General features: G+C 39.9%; 1 protein-coding gene across 3 annotated transcripts; it reads left to right on the top strand.

Annotated features, from left to right (window-relative positions):
• The first annotated feature begins 4,251 nt into the window (after nucleotides 1-4,251).
• LOC107711564 (period circadian protein homolog 1-like) lies at nucleotides 4,252-21,925 on the top strand. Of its 3 annotated transcripts, none has more exons than XM_016516553.1 (19): nucleotides 4,252-4,456; nucleotides 8,546-9,380; nucleotides 10,310-10,548; nucleotides 10,870-10,991; nucleotides 12,446-12,647; nucleotides 13,586-13,780; nucleotides 13,904-14,089; nucleotides 14,195-14,348; nucleotides 15,307-15,550; nucleotides 15,770-15,878; nucleotides 16,003-16,159; nucleotides 16,330-16,448; nucleotides 17,529-17,675; nucleotides 17,839-18,162; nucleotides 18,868-19,667; nucleotides 19,831-20,029; nucleotides 20,213-20,405; nucleotides 20,944-21,094; nucleotides 21,181-21,925. In XM_016516553.1, the coding sequence occupies exons 2-19, from the start codon at nucleotides 8,995-8,997 to the stop codon at nucleotides 21,487-21,489; spliced, it is 4,236 nt and encodes a 1,411-aa protein (XP_016372039.1). In that variant the 5' UTR covers nucleotides 4,252-4,456; nucleotides 8,546-8,994; the 3' UTR covers nucleotides 21,490-21,925. The 3 variants fall into 3 exon arrangements, with proteins under 3 accessions (XP_016372039.1, XP_016372040.1, XP_016372041.1); XM_016516554.1 differs by having other exon boundaries at nucleotides 16,015-16,159; XM_016516555.1 differs by lacking the exon at nucleotides 17,529-17,675.
• The last annotated feature ends 1,692 nt before the right edge of the window (nucleotides 21,926-23,617 follow it).

Raw genomic sequence — 23,617 nt, forward strand, 5'->3', positions numbered from 1 at the left:
AGCTGCCTGCACAGGGCCATGCAGTGGATGGGCCTCAGGACGGAGGTGAGGAGGGTGCACGGCTGCCTGTAGAAAATGCTGCGGAGGGTTATGGGTTGGTGGGGCACTAGGAGGTCTCTCTTGATGCTCTCTGTCCGTTGTTTCACTTGGCACGAAGAGGGCAACGTCAATGTGGGCTGGGTTCAACGGGTATATCCCACTACCCCGAAAGCCAGCCATGGCATTCGAAGGGGTCGCTGCCTTGCTCCAGGCCTTTGAAAAGACTGCCAAAAACAAGGCTCTGTCTAGCCTTTTCCCCCCGCTCTCCCTGGTGATGGCTCTCCCCTCCAGCCTCCAGTAATGCTTGAGGCTCTTGAAGAGGGCCTTGTCTGCAGGCAGTATGTTGTGTGAGATGGTAGGCCAAGGACGTAGACATTGTTTTCCTTCATTAGGTTTAAAAACTCCATGTTGTAAACGTGGGAGCTGTGTCCATCAAGCAGGAGAACATGTGGACGTGGGTCATCTCTTGGCAGGCTTTGCAACACGAATTGCCTCCCCCACTCAAAAAACAACTGACTGTTTATCCACCCATTGTCAGACATTCTCACCATGGTGTTTGGTGGACACCCCAGGAGCCACTCTGCCTTCAGCCGTTTGCCTTTGAATATAATCATTGTGGTGCCATACCCACCCGCAGCATTCAAACTGGCAAGGCAGGTGGTGGTCTCTCCCTTCTCACCGGCAGTGACCTCGAAACATGGTCCCCCAACCTCGGCAACCACCCTGGAGGAGAAGAAGTGGTCCTGCAGGCCTGTCTCGTCGCAGTTCCAAATATGGTCTGGCGCATTTTCTAAACCCAGAGACTTAATGATATTTTCATAATCGCTGAACCACTTCATAACTACCGGGCGGTTGAAGCCAGCTGCTCTGGAAGCAGAAAGACCCTCAGGCTTTCTGATACTCAAGTTAGGGTTCCGCTTCAGGAACCCCTGAAATCAGGTGTAGCCTGCTTTTTTCTTAGTTGCAGAGAAGCCCTTTATCCCTTTTTTTTTAGTGAATTGGAATGCAAGGTTCTGGATATCTTCCATCCTTAGGGGAAACCCCCTTTGCCTCCAGTAATGCTTGAGGCTCTTGAAGAGGGCCTTGTCTGCAGGCAGTATGTTGTGTGAGATGGTAGGCCAAGGACGTAGACATTGTTTTCCTTCATTAGGTTTAAAAACTCCATGTTGTAAACGTGGGAGCTGTGTCCATCAAGCAGTGTGAGTGTGTGTGTGTGTGCGTGTGCAGGGTGTGTGTGTGTCTGTGTACAGAACATTGTCAACTGGCCTGGGCGCAGATTCCCCTCCTGCTCAGTGATTTGAACCGTTGTATATACTAAACTAACTGGGAATTTGGGAAATGAAATTAACTGTTTACTTCATCCTGATACCTTTGCTTGCTACTGGAATACGTTTCCCAGATTCCATCTCTGTAGCATCTCTCTAGCTAGCTGGTTTAGCTAGCTGCTAGCTACTGTGAACTTATGCTAATGTTATAACCTCCAGTAGTCCACATTAACACCCATTTCTCATTATAGCATATATTATCCCTTGTCATTAGACTTATAAAGTCCCTAAATACATATTTCCTCCATTTGAAGACTGTCCCACATTCTCAATCATATTTGATAATGTGGGACAAAAAAAAAAATGTTTGAAAGAAAGAAAAAAAAACACATTTTCAACACTTTAATACATATTTTGTTGCTTGAATAGATCACAAACATAATTTGACAACAATTAGGAACATTGTATTATTTATGACAGATTTATGTCCTTAGCATTGTCACTGTCACTGACCTTGTCATGCAATTCCCAGGGGAGCTTCTTGATTGACAAGTGCCCTGCTCCTTTCTGTGGAATCACCCCAATGATGTCATGTGTTTTCAGTCACATGACATCCATGCTAAAATTATAGTAAAAGTCCTGTTGACTAAATTTTGTTAGAACAGGAAATAAACACACTGGAGTTTAGGTGTCCCAGATTACCCAATGTCCCAGATTACCCGAATTCACCCCAGCTTGCGCTCAGGACTGTTATGCACGCGCTCAGGGTGCGAACTACGGGGGAGCTAGGCCCCCCTTAATAAGACATGGGCTCCTCTGAAAACGTGATTTGTGAAATTTTGGGTGGGGTCTCAAAAATATTGACAATGTGTTATTTTGACGTGCAATTTCAGTTTTGTGTAATGTGATCATCGTGGATTATTATGTGTAAAATTGCAAAAATATCATTCATTCATGCATGATGGCGATTTAAACCTAATTCACTTCAGTAAAGATAACTATAGGGGAGCGCGGGGCACAAAGTAACGCGGGGTAAATTGTAACATACGTGGTTTAAATATTTCCATACATGCTAGCATAACCAAATTTACAGCATTTACTAGTTACTATATCAACATTATATAGAGGAAAAAAGTGCGCCAAAATTCAAAAGTCTTTTGAAGATATCGCTGAACATTTATTTTACCATAGTAAAATTACATTTCTGGCTTAAGTAAATTTTTCATCTCAGTTTTTATTACTCATTTAAAATTAGACAAATCTGCTATTATTTTAATCTCCAATCTGTCATTTATCAGTTAAAGTAAAAATGGATGATAAATACGTCTTTCGAATGGAATTAAATAGTAAGTATTTTGAGTGTCTTGTTCATCATATTTGTTTATATATAAAAGCAACAGAACTGAAATTATATCAACAACACAGCGCATGAGTGTGAATAACACGATATCCGCCTTTGGTATAGTAGGTATTTGTTCTACTTCGAGTAGGGATGGGCGATACCCCTTGTTTTGTTTTCGATACGATACCGATATTTTTCAAGGCAGTATCGTCGATATCGATACCGATTTGATACTTCTGCACTAAACTTTTAAATTATGACATTTATTAAATTATTAAATTACTAAGAGTAAAATGGGTAATGAAAACCACTTAACTTTATGTTTAAAACGCATTTTAACCCGTTTAAGCCCAAATTAATTACTCGCTAACAAAGGTTATTTGTCCAATGCAATGCATATTGTACGCATTATTATTATTATTATTTTTGTTAAATAAACAAAACCACTGGTAAATAAAATGCACCTTAGTATCGAACTGTCCGTCTTGACTGCACTTATTTCACTCCCTCACTGCAGCCGCCTACTCTCGCCTACATTTCAGGCGAGGCTAGCCGCATCTCAAACGAGCCTGTTATTTCCATGTAGGAGGGTAGGAAAGATCCGAATTTCGACTTGTCTGGAACGCAGCGTTAATGCAGCCTGCCTCCAAACTAAATTCGCCCGATATTGGAAAGCAGAGGCCCAGTTTTACCAATCAGGTAAATGGAGCTCAGCCTGATTATGACGCTTCTCTGACGCTGATGAATGAATCCACACAGCAACAGCGAGACACGCCGCCAGCCACGTGAATCTGAGGGTGTTGTTGCTGAAGCTGCTTGACGTCACCAGCAGCCTGCCTCTGAGGCACGTGGAACTGTGCATGGCTCATACACCCCCAGGTTTTTCAGTCGAGCTGTGCAATACATTTAAAACAGTAGAGTTGGGAAGACCCACTGATTTAACAGTTCGTTAAAAAATAAATAAAAAAACATTCAGCGATTCTTTAAGGTTTTCGTCCCGTGCACGTGCTCTAAAACGGTTCATTAAAGCTATATGCAGTCACATATTTCTGTACGCTTTATTTTGTAAAGTTTTATTGGTTAAAAAGGTGTTAATAGCTGCATGCAACTGCCTGTGATTCAGTCTGCTGTATCCATGATTCGGTTAAAAGGGGTCATAAAAAGAACCTACATATAATTTGCATTTACATTAAACAATACTATAAACTCATTGTATGTGAGTCAACCAATTTTTATTAATAACGCGAGAGCTGCTCGGACTGACTAAAAATAACGTCCTTAGAACCATTGGTTTACAAATATCTTGAGCAAAAGTTCTGAAAAATAGAAAATACGCAAGAAAACCTATTGAAACATCATCAAATGTAAAAGTGCAATGAATATTTCGTACTGCGCACTAACACTTGGGCTCTTATGTATTAACAACAACAGGCGCTCTGCAACGTGACAACTGATGAACGTGCAGCGAGCGCCCGTGGCATTAGCCAATCAGCGAACACTTCGCTGTGAATGGGTGGGGTCAACCAATAGAATTCCTGTTTTGCTGCTGGCACAGCCAATAGAATTCATCGATGCACGAGATTTGCAGAAAGATTGGAAAGCACGTGTATTCGTGTGTGTCTGGAGTCAGGGGGAAACAAATCTCTAGCACACCATTCCAGCGCAATGTCAGTGGGCTGCATACGGAAAATCGTCGTTTTCATATTCCGCCGACTTCATAACATCAGGACTTATAATACTGTTCCGACATATGAAAGTAGAGGAATTTGTCCTTTCGTTCAAGAGAAAACGGAACAGTAAGATCCAGAAGGTAAGGCCAGCATGTTTCTTCTGTCTAGAGTGAACATTTTCTTCTACTGATTGTTTACAACATTAGATTTGTCCAACAGAAGGTGCTGATTTGGATGAAATGTGGTTTATAAGCGCTAATAGAATAGCCACGAAGAGGCTGGTTGGAATGCAAACATGTAGGCTATCATACCTTATGTCGCATTATACTAATGTTCTAAAACTGTGATTAAGCTAATATAATAAATACGATGTTCTTTGGCTTGTGAGTACTAATATTGCTGTTGGGACATGTTTTCACAAAAGGTCAACTTGTCAGTAAACTGTTTTATTTGTATTTTTTTATTTTCTTCTTCCTTTTTTTTTTTTTTTTTAAAAAAAAAGTTTTATTTTTATTTTTTTATTTTTTTTTTCTTTTTTTTTTTTTTTTTTTGTCGTGAACTAGAACAGACTTCCAAAAACTTCCAAAGATTAACTTAGAGAAATACTGGAGTTAAATGTGTGACAACTAGCCCCACTCACCTGTACATCAAATACGAAGAATATTATTGTGTATAAAATAGTAAGGTGGTTAAGCAGGTGGTTGACCTCCTAAAACCAGCAAAGCAGAGAAGTCAGAAAGAGCTTTATTACCAATTATGTTTATACACGCATGGAATGTGTCTTGGCGACAGGAGCTGCAGTGCAGAAGAAAGTACAGACATGGTGCAAACATACATGATAGTGCAGACGTACATAGGAATTACACCGTTAGATGAAATATAACACTAATATAAGAAAAAAAGTAAATTTAAAAATTGTTAATATTATCCAAATATGAATAATCAGCTGAGAGGGGGCGCTAGGGGTGGGCTAAGGGGTCTGAAGCCCCGAATGTTTTTATTACTGTGCCCTATACGAATCACTGAGTTTCATGCGCATTACAATTATTTCTATTAGAACCGCAGTTTTGCTATCTGTACATCCAACAGTATCTACTGAGGCTCGTACTTCTGACCGACATGTAAACTGGCCAACCAGCCGCTATAGCTTCTGATCGTTGGTCGGCCAGTTTCTTCTTACTGTATAAATCAGGTTATTTGAGCACTGTCTCTGTGAAAAAACAAATATAGATATTGAATGATAATCATAATTAAATTCCTAGGACACACGCATTTAGAACGATTATATGAACGGTTTGGTTAGCATGGTCTGATATATAATAATAATAATAATAATAATGTTATTATTATATTTTTTTGTAAGCGTATCCCGTGTTTTCTGACTCTTACATGGATGTCTCTGGGCTAAGCCCCGGATATATACTCGCCCTAGAACCGCCCCTAATGATGACTGCTTTTTATTACTATAATAAGAGACCTGGGAGTTCAGTCTGTCCAGGCAAATAAATACTGCTCTGAGTGCTCGTAATTTTCCAAATCAGTGTATGCCAATTAGATCATCATTTTACAGGCTATTGAAAGTCATCCTTCTGGTTTCTTAGCTTACCATTTAGGACCACACATAGATAGAGAAAACGTTTTCATTAAAAGATTTTAAAAGGCTTAGTGCCTGCATTAGTGTTTCTCAGTCAGGAGTTTGCAAACTCCTAGGGGTTCATGAAGGAACTGCAGGGACCTGTGAAATTGTGGTAGGAATGTCATGTGTATATATATATATATTTCTTGAATAAATAATAAATGGTCACTAAAAACTAATATTACATTCAAAATATACTGTACTCCACTGACCCAATTTTTATTCTTTGAATTGGACCAGGAAGTCAATCTGTGACATTTATTTCCTGTATTGTACCTTGTATGAGTCCCTCTTCTGTTTATTTTGGTATTTTCTGTGCAGCTGTTCATGGACCAAGACTTTGGTGCCATTGAATCAGGTTTTTTTTTTCTCCAGTCAACTAGAACAATTTCAGATAAACCTGTCCCTAATTGACATGTAAAAACAAAACAGACAATTAATGCTGTACATGTTCACCGTGGCAGTCTATACCTGTGTGCAGCTCTTGACCAAAATAGTATACCAGAATTTATGTTGTTAGTTCAAAGTCTGGCTATGTGAGACTAGGTGACAGTTCGTGAAAAATGTGTGATGCATCTCAGTTAGGTAATATGATAGCATTCTTTGCATATCAAAACAAAAGTGGTAAGATCAATTTCAGTTCACATTTGAGTAATTTAGTCCCAGTTACTTGATAGTTCTTTTCTTTCTGTTTCTCTGGAAATTAAAAGTTATGTATAATTATTTTCCCAATTCCTGTTTAATGCGCAATGACAGCTGTTGTTTGTAGTTAAATTTCCCCAAAAAGCTTAAAAACTGGCTGTAGATTGAGTCTATCAGTAAAAGTATGCGGTAGAGAAAAACACCTCCACATTACCCAGCAGTCTTATAATGAACTCTTCTTATTAAAAATAAATAAAGAAACTTTTTATAGGTGAAGTAAATAAGTCGGTATATTTAGTCTGATGGGGCTAATGTAGTTGCAATGCAAAATACAGTACTGAGGACACATATATGTTCAAATGTTGAATTCACTGCAGTCTTCTTTTAACCTATTTAATTGAACTCTAACAGTAAATGTTTTGTTTTATTAACTTTTATTAACATTCATTCAGGACTTAGGACAAATAACTTTATTGCATTTATTGCTTAATTTGGAGCCCGCTTACTATTCCTGCCATAGAAAGATATATACAAAAATAGTTCTGAACCCTTGCAGTCGTGCTGTTGTTCTGGGTATCATCACAACAGCCATTTTGCTCATGTGGAAATGGTCAGTTAAAACTTAACTTGATTTTACTGATTACAAATAACTTATTGATAAGATATGAAACTTAATGAAAGCTGTGAGGGAGGCCATTCAACTTGATGGAATCAGCAAACACGTGTGCTTTATATTTACCACGCACACGGCGGAGGGGGGTCTGACAAGCAGTGCACGCAGCCAGCCAGCAGATCACGACTATATTGGGGGCGAGATGCTTTGGAAAAGCAGCTGTTTTGCTAGTAGAAACTACTGAAGGAATGGAGGGTGAACTGTTTGCATATCAGGTGGATTTAGATTTAAGTGTGACCAGTCTGTAAGTTTCTCCACACCTTCATCATTCTGTGCACGTCCGCATTGGCGTCACTCAACCCAGCGGGAATGTAAGGGTGCTTTCACACTTGATTCGATTGCCTGCTCCAAACCCGAGTTTGATTTAATGTAGGTCAGTTACCAAAACAGATTGTGTTCTCAGTAATTTCAGAAATGGCGTTTCACTTCCTTCCAGTAACTCTTGATGTTTTGAACTTTTGACCTTTTGTTAACAACTTGGATTGTTAATTGCTGACTTCTGCTAAATATTTTTGTGGAAAACCATGATATGCGTTTACTGTCACATTTGATCCTTGCTGAACAAAATATTTTTTTCAGGATTTTTTTGATGAATAGCGTTTATTAAAGAATCTTACTGACCCCAAACTTTTGAAAGGTACTGTAGCTTTAAGAGGTTCATCCTTTTTACGATGAAAGTTGCTCATTTCTGGTGACAAGAGACCCAGAGCTTTATGCAAATGAGCAGCAACACAATGCGGCATCTACCAATGAGATTGCAGACAGTGGTCTGCTCTGGGATACCATTAAATACCCAAGTTGGAACACATTGACCCTAATCACTGTCAGAAGCTTGAGGTCAACACTGATGTCGTTGTGTCTCTCATAGATCCTTGTGTTGCTCCCTGTAGTAGGCAAATGCAAAAGACAAAAACAAGCTTGCGTGGTTGAAGGTGCAGAAGGTAGAGAGTGGATGTGTGGTTCTACATAGTATTCTTGGTTACCAAGGAGACTAGAAAAAGCCTCTAGTGGCCAACTGGGAGTGTGAAATATCTGAGCTCTCACTTGCAGCATCCCTCTGTGCAAAGTTGCTGATAACTTATAATTTACCTTGTTGAAAAACAAAAACATCCTTGAGTAGCTCTTCCTGTTAAAGAACAAGCTGTTCCCAAATAATGTCATCCATTAATTTTTATGGGGCTACCTAATACAAGATGACTAACCAGCTCAGTATGTCTTGTTGTACATGTGTATGTTTCCGACTGATGCATACCTTTTCTTTTGCTTTTTTCCTTGCAGCTGTCCTCCGAGAAGAGAGAGAGTGTCACAGAGGGCAAAGAGAAGCAAACAGAATAGACAGACCCTGAAAAGAAGCCTAATTTCCCAGTGGCTGTTTTTTACACTTTTTTTTTTCCGCATTGTCACACTCCATCTGCCTTTGTGGCAGCAGCCAAGTCTGTTTCGTAACAACCAGTCGTGTCTGTTTTTCTGAGCTGAACAACAAATTCTGCAGTTAACAAAATATTTTGCACTTGCACTACTTGATTTGCGGTTCCAGAGGAGCTGAGACAAAGGACAGGGTGGTGAGACACCCGGATACGCCATGATTCTTGTATTACGGAACAAATCTGTGAAGAATATTTCCACCAAAATGATTTCCCACTGTTGTTCAAGCAGCCCAACATAGAGAACTTATTCAACTCTTGAATCTTATCACCTTAGCAACCGCTTATTTTTACAGTATTATAATGAGTGATGACAACTCAGACTCCGCCCCCAGCAATGATACAGATAGAGGAGCAGGAGGAGTCGAGAAAAAAGCAGGGCTTGTAAACAGATCCTGCAGCATGAGTGAGAGTTCTCTCTCATTAAATCTGGTAAATAGCGGGACAGGATCATCTCCAGGAGGGGTATCTGATCACAAAGGATCTGCAGGTGACAACCGAGGGACAAATTCCGATGATACGGATGGACTATCGAGTGGAAATGACTCTGGGGAGAGGGAAAGTGAAGGAGGGATGGAGAGAGGGAATGGATCCAGAGGGAGACAGTCGAACCGAAGTTATCAGAGTTCCTCCAGTCAGAATGGAAAAGACTCAGGCATGTGTCTGGAGACTACGGAGAGCAACAAGAGGTGAGAGAAAGAATGGACACCAGATCGCCCAAAGTTGTCTCAGAGCATATGTTTGCAAAAATTATTAGTTCTCAGTCCCACTATGACTAATTTCAGTCTTAAGCTTAACTGAAAATCCGAGGGAGTTGGCATTAAATCAAGTCAATATTTTTTTTTAAAAAGGTATTACATGACTTCCCGAGACTTATAGAGCACCAATCATCACTGTTCTTATACTTTTATGGTACTTACCTCATCTGCCAAAATGTCTTATTTTGTGTTCCACAGGGAAAAACAACAGCAAACAGGTTTAAACAATATTAGGGTTTGGATAATTCGTAACAATTTTCTTTTATGAGTCTACCTTCATTTTAGAGTTCTCAGCCAGGGGCCCAGTAAGATTAAGATTACTAAAATGATTTAGATTAATAAATTATTATTCATATATAAAATTAAGCTCTAATACAAATTATAATGCTAAAAAAACTAATTCTGAAATGTAAACTGAAATGTGTTTCTTAGTTTTATATATATATATATATATATATTAGAGGTCGGCCGATTGAAGGTGCTTAAGTTTTGAGCCATGTATTATTACTCTGAATTAGGCTACTATTACTATCTTGTACCCTGCAATAATCATTTACTCAAACTCACTTTTATGAGATGAAGAAAAGAAAAAAAAAAGAAAATCGGCCAAAATATTGGCCAAAAAAATCAGCATCATATATCAGCCATCGGCTGTCCTGATTTCTAAATATCGGCATCGGCAAGTGAAAAACCCATATGGGTCGACCTCTAATGTGTATATATATATATATATATATATATATATTCCTCAGAAGAAAGTAAGATTTCAGAGACTAGAAATATATTCAAAAATCTGTTAAGTTATTCCTAATTAAACGTCTAAATTGCTACTCTCTTGTTTTTGATGGCTTCTCCCTCAGCTCAAACTCTCACAGCCCCTCTCCGGCTTACAGCCTGTTGAGCGCCAGCTCTGAACAAGACCCGCCATCCACCAGCGGCTGCAGCAGTGATCAGTCTGCTCGCGTCCAGACCCAGAAAGAGCTGATGAGAGCCCTAAATGAGCTGAAGATCCGTCTGCCACCAGAGAGAAAGATGAAGGGACGCTCCAGCACTCTTAACGCACTCAAATACGCCCTCAGCTGTGTCAGACAAGTCAGAGGTGAGGGGGAGTTTCATATGTTGGTTTGTGTTCTATGTTTGACAGGAAAGGCAACAGCTTGAATTTAATTAAAGGTGTGATGTATCAACTTTTTTCAGTGTGAAAATTATTTCCCCAGAACTTCAATTATAAATTAGCCATTTGTAGATTAATTGTAAACACTGTGATTGAAGCATTTGAAAATAATCACTATTTTTTTTTATTTTGTTTGGTGCCGCTAGAAGCACAGGGATTATACCCTTCACCTATAATATGAATGGAGTTTGTGGGTCCAATAATGTTAATGTCAAAGCTTTTCTTTTTTTGCTTTGAATCTTGCAGCCAATCAGGAGTATTATCACCAGTGGAATGTTGAGGAGTGTCATGGCTGTAGTCTGGATCTCTCCTCCTTCACTGTTGAAGAACTGGACAATATCACCTCCGAATACACGCTCAAAAATACAGTACGTTGATTTGCACACAAACCCATTCCTCTCTCTTGTAGTAACACAATATTTAAATATTATTGTATGAAAGGTAGTTTCAGTCTCATCAATGCAGTTACTGGTTTTATAATTCTGTCAGCAACAACAAAGACAAGACGTGAGTTACAGACACAATCTAGATGGCAAAATCGTTTTGACTGAAATTTCACATCTTTTCTTTTCATTTTCTCCACTCTCTCTCTGTAACATGGTACACAGCTTTTCTCAGTCTTGCAGACCTAGACAGTTGCTACAGAAACACTAATGGTATTATAGCGAATCAGCTCATACATGGGGAAATATGAATACTTAATCATAACTAGTTATAATTAATTATAAATATTTAGATCCGCTGTAGATATTTACTTGACCTCTCAGGGTCAACTGTCTGTCAATTCTAAGAACGTTAATTTCCTGGTTAAGGGAAATTACTTTCTTACTGTACAACTCTACACAGAGCTTGTAGCATAAATCTGCATGATTAAGTGACTCCAGTTATGAGCAAACAAACCTGCTGTTCACACCAGCAGTAAGTTATATAATCTTTCCCAAAGCAAGGTGCAAGCTCATTCTTTTTATCCAGAGAAAATACTAAGTTTTCTCCATTAACAGATTATACTTAAAACCTTATGTGATGTACAGTTTGTGGTCAAGAATATTTTGGCTTATTATCTCTAGAGACCTTTGTCCAGAAAGCACATAACCTTTACACAATGGAGTAATACTTTCCCTGTTCACATTTAATACAGACATGGGACGTGTCAGATAGGGCTTGATATAATAAGTTCAGTCAGCTGACCTGGACGCCACTTGTCTATTTGGTCTAGTCTTGCATTTATAATGTCAAATCAATTTGTGTGGGTGTCGATGGAAAAGCATTTGAGAAAGGATGAGGTGTTCACACAAGATGTGTTCTTGCACTGAAAAACAGAATTGAAAAGAACACACACAGGGTGTCTAAACCAGTAGCATAACTGGGGCCAGAGTTTATGTCCCTGTTTCTATGGCTAAGATTTTTCTTTAGCCCTGAACACTTTTCTCCTTATTGTGCTTTCATTGACTCTGACCTGTGCCTGAAAGTTCAGACATGCCAGACAAATAGGGTTTGGAAAATATTAAGTGATAAATCGGGTAAATATCGTGTCCTAACATTTCAAATAAGGGAGAAGATGACAAAGGAGACTGGTGTGAGGAGATGATGATGAAACTGTCAGGAGTCAGTCAGTGAATCTGTCACCATGTTTAGCTGGATTGATGGTTTTAATTCGTTTTTCCTAAATGTACCTTTATTAACTAAAATACTTTCGCAATAAACAAACAGAATAAACAATACTGTTTTGTAAAATACCATGAGAGATTGTATCGTTTAGGAAGAGACACTGTGTTCAGTATTTGTTAGAAGTTACAAAAGAGTCTCTTTTTCTCTTGTGCAGGACACATTCTCCATGGCGGTTTCGTTCCTGTCTGGGAAGGTTGTGTACATCTCCCCACAGGGTTCATCTCTTCTGCGCAGTAAGCCAGAGAAGCTGCATGGGGTTTTGTTTTCTGAGCTTTTGGCCCCCCAGGATGTGAGTACCTTCTACAGCAACACTGCGCCCAGCAAACTACCTCCTTGGGCCTCTTGCATCGGCTCTGGTATGTTTGTCCGTGGTGTATTTTGGTTGTGTTATATATATATATATATATAGCATGTTACACTAACGTTTGACAACCAGAAAGATCAAAAAATGTTGACCTTTTGATCTGAAAGCGATAATTCACCCAAAAATTCTCATTTTTTCACCCTTATGTCATTCCAAACCCAAACCAAGAAAACTGTCTGTCCACTGAAGGTAAATTCCACCAAAACTTTGACACTTCAAAAAGTTAATGAAGAGATCACAAAAGAAATACATAGGAACCGAGCGGTTTAATCCAAGTCGTATGAAGAGACACAATTGCTTTATATGATAAACGAATCTAATTTAGCACAGGTTTAATTTAACGCACATACATGGAGCTCATCAAATATGGTTAATGGCAGCTCAACCGTGCTTGCTTGACTCGAAGGAACCAGTGAGGTTGAGCTTCCATTTACCATAAGCGTCAAAGTTTTGGTGCAGTGGACTTTCAGTGAAGGGACAGAATTCTCTCAGGTTTTATTAAAAATCTCTTAATTTGTGTTTTAATGATGAACAAAAATATCATAGGTTCGGAATGACATAAGAATGAGTAATTGATGATAACATTTTCAGTGTTGTCAACCATTTTGAACACTACATCTCTTGTTGCCTCATTTGTTGTTGTTTTTTTGTGTGAAATGTTTCACTTGAAAAGTGTGTTTGTTTGTTCTGTCATTCATAAAACAAATCATTTATGTGTGGCTAAAATGACCATATATATGTGAATTCAGGTTAATTGGGACATGTTTTTTTCGCAGTCATCTCAATGGCAAGAAGTGTCCCAGTTTACCTGTATTCACCCTACTTTTTGATGCTATCATGTATCCTCTGTTGAACCAGGACCACCAAGACCAGTTATGGCCACGCAATACAATTAAAGTCTTAAACAACTTGGATCTCTCTTTTCACTAGTCTCTACACCGGTGGACTGCACCCAAGAGAAGTCCATGTTTTGTCGCATCAGTGGAGATATCTCAACTAGTGGCGATGTGAGGTACTACCCCTTCAGACTGACCCCCTACCTGCTCACGCTCCAAGACTCTGACGTGGCTTACCCTCAACCCTGCTGTTTGCTCATCGCAGAGAGAGTGCACTCGGGATATGAAGGTACATTTCTTGTTTAACAAGTATATTGTTTTTTCACAACGATTTGAACCAAATGGAAAAAGTACAAACGCCTTTTTAAACTTAGTTTGGGTTTCGTTCTCTTTCTCGCCATCCCTCTTTCAGCCCCTCGCATTCCTCCAGATAAGAGGATATTCACCACCAGTCACACCCCCAGCTGTCTCTTTCAGGACGTGGATGAGCGGGCAGTTCCTCTGTTAGGGTACCTGCCTCAGGAACTGGTGGGGACCCCAGTCCTGCTGTGCATCCATCCAGATGACAGACCCATTATGTTGGCCATCCATAAGAAGAGTGAGTCCCTCTCCCTTCCTCTCTCTAACCTCTGTCGATTTCCTTTCTTTGATGAGAGCAGTACAGTACAATATTTACATTTTCACTTTTTTCTTTCTCTTTCAGTACTTCAGTTTGCAGGGCAGCCATTTGAACACTCTCCCTTGCGGATGTGCACACATAATGGAGAGTATCTGACCATAGACACCTCTTGGTCCTCCTTCATCAACCCCTGGAGCAGGAAAGTGGCCTTCATTGTTGGCCGCCACAAAGTCAGAACGTAAGAACCGGAGTACACACAAAGTCCAAAATTAACTCTTAGACACCCTACATATTAAAATAGAAAACAGTTATTTAAAATTATGTAATGTTTCACTGCATTAGTTTTCACTCTCTTGGTGAGCACAAGTCACTTAACATTTAAACTTTAAAAACATTTTAAAAAATCTTATGAAAATCTTCAGATCAGTCACTTATGAGTCTGATTTGAATAGCTAACGTGTAAAAAAAAAGAACGAAAAAAGTGAGTGCGCACCTCGATTCTCTACTTCATCACACTTCTAGGCATGTGCACAGCACAAATACACAGGCATACACGCGTAATTCCTCAATCACATACCACCCACACAACAGACACTCCATCACACTCATAAGCACATGCTCTGTCATGTGGACACAGACAGATTTTTCATGAGCTCAATACTTTTCCCAAGAACCGTTTTTTTTTCTCCCAACTCCTAGTGCTTCTACACATACTGTATATGCGCACACATTGTCACTGCTTCATACGGTTATTCAGTTCATCAAAAGGGGGAGCAGAGCAGAAGCAGAAGCTAATGACTGTGTACAATTAAAATGACTGTAATTGTGAGTACCTTATTGAAAATGCATTGGTTTGGTCTTGGTATGGTCAATATTATAACTCACAATAATTTTTCCCAACAAATTCTGAATCCATATGAGTGAAGGGTTTTTGAGCAAATCTTTTGTGTGAATGATTTAATGACTTGCTCATAGCACTCGAAAAGACACTCACTGTTCGCCACCTAATCTACTGGTGTATTGATGTAACGCACAGGAAAAGTCAGTGAATCAGAATGAGTGAATGAAACTGAACTGAAGCCTTTTGGTAAAATGATTCCCTAGAGAAATTCAAAATGCCCACCGCTAACAAACACACAGTCTACTTATTGTACTCTGTACATACACACAATTACCTCTTGATTCTTTCCTTCCAGGTCTCCACTGAATGAGGACGTCTTTACCTTGCCGAGGGGTCTGGAGGAGTGGACCTTGTCCCCAGACATCGCTCAGCTCAGTGAGCAAATCCACAGGCTCCTGGTGCAGCCTGTCCACAGCGGCAGCTCTCAGGGCTACAGCAGCCTGGCCAGCAATGGATCCCACGAGCACCAGCCCAGTGCCGCCTCCTCATCAGACAGCAGTGGACCGGGTCTGGAGGACCCCTCACAGCTCCACAAACCTGTGAGTGTTTAAAGACACAGCACTTAAACCCCGTTATGTTAATATTGTACATTTAAAGCCCCTCATTTCAGCAGGGGTCAGTCCGTGTTTGACCTAAAAAATCTCTCTTGGCCTTAAATATTATGTATTGAGGTGCTTGTTAGGACTATTCATATAAATAAAAGGCAGGCCAGAGATGGATAGTAAACATTTAAATTAAATGAACTGCATTTCAAACAGATGACCTTCCAGCAAATCTGCAAAGATGTTCACATGGTGAAGACCAGTGGACAACAAGTCTTCATTGAATCCCGCAACCGACCTCCACCTAAAAGACATTCCACTGCAGGTACAAAATCACTCACAGTATATTCATAGTTAATGTAAGGACACAGCCTTTAGTTGCTCGGTTTCATTTCTTTTTTTTTTTTTTTAAGTTGTTAGTTTCAAGATGTTCTCTGTCTGATAAACAGGTGCTTTGCAAGCAGGTGAAGCAGCAGTGCCGGGCCCCAGTCTCAGTCCTAGTGCTGCACCACCCTCGAAGAGCTCCGCACCCTCCCTGATCGTGCGTAAGGAGCCGCCCACCACCTACTCTTATCAGCAAATCAACTGCTTGGATAGTATTGTAAGGTTCGTGTTTCAGATCATTAATGCACTGAATCCTGAAGATACAACGTCTGTCACTGATTATGTGTTGTGAATTTCAGATTAATCATTTTATTGTATAGTTAGCATCTCTAGTCCTTGTGATAGCAATCCAACAGCAGGCCATGAACTTGTGGTTTTATTTGGTTCATCAGGTATCTGGAGAGCTGTAACATCCCAAATACGGTGAAGAGGAAGTGTGGCTCTTCCTCTTGCACTGCCTCCTCCACCTCTGATGATGACAAACAACAGGATGCTCCAGGCAATGCTAAAGGTGACACTGCAATGATAAACTAATGCAGTATAGTACCAATGCAATGTATTTACATGTCTACAGTCTATTACAATACAACTACCATTAAAATGTTACTTATTGATACCAATTTTGATAAAACAGCAAAACTGAAGTGCCAGTTTTGAGCACACTCTATTTATTTAAAGGTTTACATAAATATTAAAAGATTAGAATGGAATGGATATATGCACTATTAATAGCATTAGTGCATGGCATGTTTTTTGTTGAATTTGTCTCATAGCACCAAATAACTCATAAACACCAGCACATCACAAACTAAGTAATACTACTATGGTGAAGTTTTGACTCATGAATATTGGTTATGTAATGTGACATTTGGCCAGCAAAATAATATTTGTTAGCTAGACTTTCTGAATAGCTTGACATGATTCATAATTCTACCATAAGCCAAACAAATTTATTTGAAAACTTATATATATATATATAATGTATTGTACACCAAAAATGATGATTGTGATGATGTATGTATGATGTGATGATGATGTATTGTACACCAAAAATGATGATTATGCAAATGGTAGTGTTTGCATTAGTATACCGCTAAATTTGGCTGCTGGCATTTTGAAATAAACCATACCGTTCAAAGTTTGCGGTCAGTAATAATATAATTTTTTTTAAAGAAAAAAGAAATGAATACTATTAGGGCTGCACGATAAATCGCATGCGATATTTAACGCGCATCTTGTCAGAAAGCCGGTTCTGTAATCAGCGGTAAATCTCCATCACCTGCGTGCTTTCACATTGAGCAGCATTAACTACACAGAGCCGTTGTTCAATGACGAGCTGCGCAAAAAATCGCGCGAATATGAACGTGGTTTTGCGCAACTCGTCAGTGAACAACGGCTCTGTGTAGTTAATGCTGCTCAATGTGAAAGGTCTTGACTCAGTCTCACCCTGCCTTGGTCTTGTCTTGGTCTCAACCCCTCAAAGTCTTGGTCTTGTTTTGGTCTCATCACACTCTGGTCTTGGTCTCGATTTGGTCTCTTTTTAGGTGGTCTTGACTGCAACCCTAGTATTAACGGATACTTTAACCTGCAGGTCCATCTGTGTCTCTGGTAGAGGAGAGTACGTTGTTACCCCCACTGGCCATGCACAGTAAAGCTGAAAGTGTAGCCTCGGTCACCTCTCAATGCAGTTTCAGCAGCACCATCGTCCATGTGGGGGACAAGAAACCTCCTGAGTCAGGTGGGCAAGTGTGTGTGTATGAGGAATAAGAGAGGACACCAAAGACCCATAATACATCAAAGCAATCATAGCAATCAAGTGTCTTTTTTGTTGTTGTGTCTAGTTTTTGGGACCCTGGTTTCTTTATCTCATCCCCTCTTCTTGTTTTACCTCGCTCCCACAGATATCGTAATGGAAGAAGCCCCGCCTGCTCCGAATGCTGCTCCTCCTGCCACTCAACTCCAAGCTCCTCCCACAACCATGCCCTCTCTGCCGCCTAGTGCTGCTCCTGATAGGGATGCAGGGAGAAGAGGAGGTCCAGGAGGAGCAGGGGCAGCTGGAGGATCCGGAGGAGGAGAAAGGTTGGGTCTCACGAAAGAGGTCCTGTCGACTCACACACAGCAAGAGGAGCAGAACTTCATGTGCCACTTCAGAGACTTGAGCAAACTCCGAGTGTTTGACCCAACCTCAGCTTTGCGCCAACGAGCATCTGTACCCTTAGCAAGAGGTGAGGATGTGCATAAATAAATAAAAAAGACAGCACAGGCAGCACTGCACAAAATTATTCTTTATGTGCACTACTGGTTAAAAGTTTGCAATAATTACGTTTTTTTTTTTTTTTTGAAAGACGTCTTTTACACTTAACAAGTCTGAATTTATTTGATCAAAAAATGTTTTGCTGCTCAATATTTTTTTTGCGGAAACCATGATGCACTACCATTTAAAAGAGTGGGGTAAGAAAGATAGAAAAAGAATACTATATTCAGCAAGGACGCGTTCAATTGATCAAATGTGACTAAAGACATAAAATGTTACAAAATATTTCTATTTAAAATAAATGCTCTTCATTGAAAAAAAATTTATCACAATTTCCACAAATATTAAGCAGCAAAAAAAAATTTCAACATTGATAATAATGAGAACCATTATTAAAAATGGAGCTCCATTAAGCACCAAATCAGTATGTTGGAATGATGAATCATATGGAGACTAGTGCAATGTCTACTGAAATACAGCTTTGCCATTAAGAGTAAATTAAATTTTAAAACATTCAGATGGAAAACAGTTATTTTAAATTGCAGTGATGTTTCACAATATTAAAGTTAGCACTGTATTTTTGGTCAAATAAATGCAGCCTTGACTTATTTCAAAAGCATAAAAGTTTGTGATTATTCCAAACTTTTGACCGGTGATGTATCTCTGTTGATTTTAGGTGTGCGCTGCTCTCGTGATTACCCGGCAGCAGGTAGTAGCGGGCGTAGACGTGGTCGAGGAGGCAAAAGACCAAAGCACCAGGAAGCTGCAGAGCAAGTGCGGTCTCGTAGCCCAGCTGGCCCACAACGAGGCCTCCAACCTGGGGTTCCCGCTCTGGACAGGCCCTCTAATTCCTCCATACCCATGGGTCCTGCAGCCAGCTCCTCCTCCTGGCCTACCTCAGGGTCACAAGCTAGCGTTCCCTCTGTCCCGTACCCACCCAGCGTCCTTCCTTTATATCCCATCTATCCCTCTCTCGCCCATCCCATCTCAGACCCCAACATACAGACAGGACTACGCTTCCCCCTTCAGAACTCGCAGATGGTACCTCCCATGGTCCACCCAATGATGGCGTTGGTATTACCCAACTACATGTTCCCACAGCCCAACATGGGCATGCCTCAGCCCTTCTACAGCCCAAACTCAGCTTTCCCTTTTCCCGCTGTCAACACGGTCTCCCCTGCTCCCTGTCAGGTCTTGACCCCAGTACCACGCGCCCACTCTCGCTCCAGCACCCCTCAGTCCTACATCCAAAGAGAGGCAGTGACTGAGAGAGAAGGAGCAGAGTCTCCACTCTTTCAGTCTAGATGCTCCTCACCCTTAAATCTGCTGCAGCTGGAGGAGTTGCCAAGCAAACGGTTTGAGGTGGCGTCAGGACAACAGACCACATCTCCTATGGTGGTACAAGGGGGTGGAGCAGTAGGACAGGCCTCCTCCAATCAGAGAGGTTCAGCGGTGGATTCAAAAGAGCATGAAAATGTAAGAAAATGACTGTTGTATTAATTTACCTGCTGATTATTTAAAAGGATGTTAGAGATTTTATGTTTCAGTGTTCGCTATCAAAATTTCACAACAGTCAATATTTGATATTTACACTAATATTTAGTAGCAACTAATTATGTGGTTTTAATGTCCTTTGCAGGGTGAAACAAATGAATCCAATCAAGACGCTATGTCCACCTCCAGTGATCTGCTAGACCTGCTGTTACAGGAGGACTCTCGCTCGGGCACTGGCTCAGCCGCCTCAGGCTCTGGGTTATCAGGGACAGGCTCCTCTGGGTCGGGCACAGGGTCTTCTGGATCAGGGTCCAATGGCTGCAGCTCTTCAGGAAGTGCAACTAGTAAGTGCTTAATAATGGCAATACATTTATTTGAGAAATGTATTTATAAAGTTATAAATGGATACATTTTAGGAAATGTGGATTAGAGTGAAGAGGAACCAAATGTAATTTAGCAATTGTTACTTGTTAAGAAGGGTTACTTGAATTAAATTACTTAATTTCTTTTTTTGTTTACTTGAAAAGGAAGTAGTCAGAGCAGCCATACAAGCAAGTACTTCGGCAGCGTGGACTCATCAGAGAACAGCCACTCTCACAAGCAGACAGCAGGGGGTGATGGAGAGGCACAGTTCATCAAATGTGTCCTACAAGACCCCATCTGGCTCCTCATGGCCAACACGGATGAAAAGGCTATGATGACCTACCAGCTGCCCATCCGGTTAGTCAACACTGTATAGATTTCACTGGGGTTGGGAATCAAGTGTCTGTCACATTTAAAACGGATCAGTTACATTTTATTTTATTTTATTTTATATTACCTTTATTTTTACTTTACTTTTATTTGATTTTTTAATCAAGAGCTAGATCAACAATAAAACAAAACAAAATCAAATAATGTTCTATTTAAAATATTGTAAATGGAACATTATTTAATTTTTGTTTTGATTCAGATGTTTGATTCAAGTTCTGCATTCATTCTTCCTCAAAATTACAAAAATAATCGTTAAGGAACTAGAATCATTAGGTGGAGTCAAATCATATCAAGAATTTGATTCCCATCCCTATACAACACCATTACTGACTTATCTCAAACATATACATCACGTTATGATGCAAAATGTTTCACATCACATGCATAGAAAAAAGAGACCCATTCCATGCTAACATCCCATAAACATGCATTACTACACACCCACTGTAAAAGACTGATGAAAGTTGTAATGGTTAACTGACCAAGTAAATGCGTTTTGTAACAGAGACAGAGATTCTGTGTTGAAAGAGGACCGCGCTGCTCTGAGAGCCATGCAGAAACAGCAGCCTCGCTTCACTGAGGAGCAGAAGAACGAGTTGAGTCAGGTCCACCCCTGGATCCGTACTGGACGCCTGCCTCGTGCTATCAACATTTCTGTGAGTTTAAGACTCTCAGACAATAGCTCCCACAATACACCACTAAACACTCAGTCCTGATTGTTTTATTTATATGTGTCTCTCAGGCATGTATGGGCTGTAGGTCCTCTCCCTCTGTCCCCTCTGCGGCCCCCTTCGATGTCGAGATCCACGAGATGGAGCTCTGCAGTGTTTTAGAGGTGACAGAAGAGGGCGCCACTGCTGAGAAACATACCCAAGCAGACACGGCCATGGCTGACGGACAAGACAAGACCTGCAAAGACCAGGAGGTTGAGAACGATGGGACTATTATGACACCACAAATCAATGACCAAGAAATGATGATAGAAGAACAGGAAGTGACCTCACAGATCGAGGAGGAAATGGTTGCCTCAATTACACGGATGACACACTAAAGACACGAGTCAGTGGGATCCTGATGATGACATTTGAGTACACATGAAATTATCTAATTGTATTTATTTCTATAAATAAATGCTAATTAGCCAGGAAGGCTGACAGATGATGAATGTAAAGCAGAAATGCTTTGTTGAAAGACTGTGATTATCATAAATTTGAGATATTTTGGTTATTGCAAAGAAGTTATGATCTGTTGGCGGGAAATAAAGGTTAGCTTTAGACCACTCTGGATTTGACCTTGAGATGCCAGCTGTTCAATTCCAGTTCTAGTGACCTGCAAAAACCCATTTTGTGGCATGCTAAACAACTATTTCAAATGTTGTCAAATGGGCTAAGGGCTCTTCACACCGAGGATGATATCTATAACCACAAATATAACTATAAAGCTTTAATAATCTAATTCTATAAGAAGAGGGAAGTCCACACCACTGGTATATAACACGATAATAACACAGATTAACAATATCACTTTCAGAACCATTATTTTTCCAGATGATGAACAATAAATACACCGACAGCCAATCAGAATCCATCCAACTTTAAAGCGTTTGAGCATTTAAAGTGCCAAAAAAACAACGTTATCGTCCGTTGGTGTGGACGTTAATGTAGTTATGGTTATAGTTATCGTCATTAGTTTGAACGGACCTTTAAACTCTGGTGTTAAGTTGATTTAAGTGTTGTAAGATGTGCACTTGGACATGAGAACAGATTCACTGCCTTTGAGGACAGTCTTAACGGTTTCTCACCTTGTGCTTTTTGACATTTCCCAGATGTTATGGAAATGTTATTGTAATTTTTTACAGGTGTATACAAAGTAGGATTTTTTTGACCAAATTTACATACACAAAACCTTTTTTTTATCATTCTGTATACTTTTTATACATTATTGGTGCAAAATTGTTAATTGTCAAAGCTTGGATGAATTGTGTGAAATGCATTGCAGCTCCACAGAGACTCATTGGTCTGTTACAGTTCACTTTCACCACTTCGATGTCACTACAGTAACCACGGCAACCATAAACTTTCAAAGACTATTTGTAGCTCAAGGCATCCTCTTGTAGAGTAACACTTGGCGAAGGGAAGCTCCAGAGGTCACGGCCAGAAAAAGCTGCTGCCCGTTGCTGGGTCGAAAGAGTGGAGGCTTTTAATGGTACTGTATGTGAACTGTACCATCAACTAAGAAATGTTTTAAAAGGATAGTTCACCCAAAAATAGTCGATAGTTCGTCTACTTTTATGTTCCACAGAAGAAGGAAAGTCATACTAGAAAAACATGAGGATGAGCGAATTGACAATTTATTAGTTTGGGTGAACTAAGCCTTGAAGGAATGAGTGAAAAAGTGTTGGCAATCAGTTGTATGCATTTTCCTCTTGTTTTACCTTTTCTCTGTCATGTGCTCTTCAAGTTGTCCTGAAACAGTTTGTAAGTATTTTGTGTATTTCTTTATATATGAAAAAGAATAAAATGAATATGGTTCACACTGTTGTGGTCTGCAAATATTCCACGAATCAAGGATAAAAGAGAATTATGAGAATATACAGTGTGTGTGTGTATGATTTAAAAGCACGCTGTACGCTTTGGACAAGGAAGAGGGAATTAAAATAAGCCGTTTTCATACCAAACCACAGGCTTTTAGTAGACAAGAATGTCCGCTGAGCTATAAAAACACATACAGAGGTTTTTCCAGTCACAAACAAAAGCCCACACGCACACAAATTACAAACACATTCAAATAAGTGTGATGCACACGCACACACACAAAAACCTGATGATTATTGTACAGAGCTAAATGAGAGATATAAAAGGGGATTTTATATTAAAGGGATTTAATGACATGTTTGCTGTGCCAGTGCACTGGTAAGAAAGTTTGGCTTGACTTGCATTCTTTCCCTGCACCGCAATGTAACGACGAGCCTACCAAAAGAGAGAAAAAGATCAAAAGCACATAACCACAAAGAAAACGGAACATTTCTTAAACTAGTTGTGTTTATCTGCACATATTTGTTCTTATGTCACTTTTCAACATATATCTTTGAAGATTTTACTAGCAAGGAAAACATAATTTGCCCTTAACATACAACTTAATTAATTGCCATATCTCAACAAAACCAGACAAAGAGCTGG

Source organism: Sinocyclocheilus rhinocerous, unplaced genomic scaffold (genome assembly GCF_001515625.1).
Source record: "Sinocyclocheilus rhinocerous isolate Xijiao unplaced genomic scaffold, SAMN03320098_v1.1 scaffold837, whole genome shotgun sequence".
NCBI lineage: Eukaryota > Metazoa > Chordata > Actinopteri > Cypriniformes > Cyprinidae > Sinocyclocheilus > Sinocyclocheilus rhinocerous.

Excerpts from the sequence above, each read along its gene's own strand:
- LOC107711564 (XM_016516553.1), top strand. The coding sequence starts at position 8,995 with ATGAGTGATGACAACTCAGACTCCGCCCCCAGCAATGATACAGATAGA. Across the intron at positions 15,551-15,769 it reads CCTCACAGCTCCACAAACCT|ATGACCTTCCAGCAAATCTG; the intron begins GTGAGTGTTTAA and ends CATTTCAAACAG. Across the intron at positions 15,879-16,002 it reads TAAAAGACATTCCACTGCAG|GTGCTTTGCAAGCAGGTGAA; the intron begins GTACAAAATCAC and ends TCTGATAAACAG.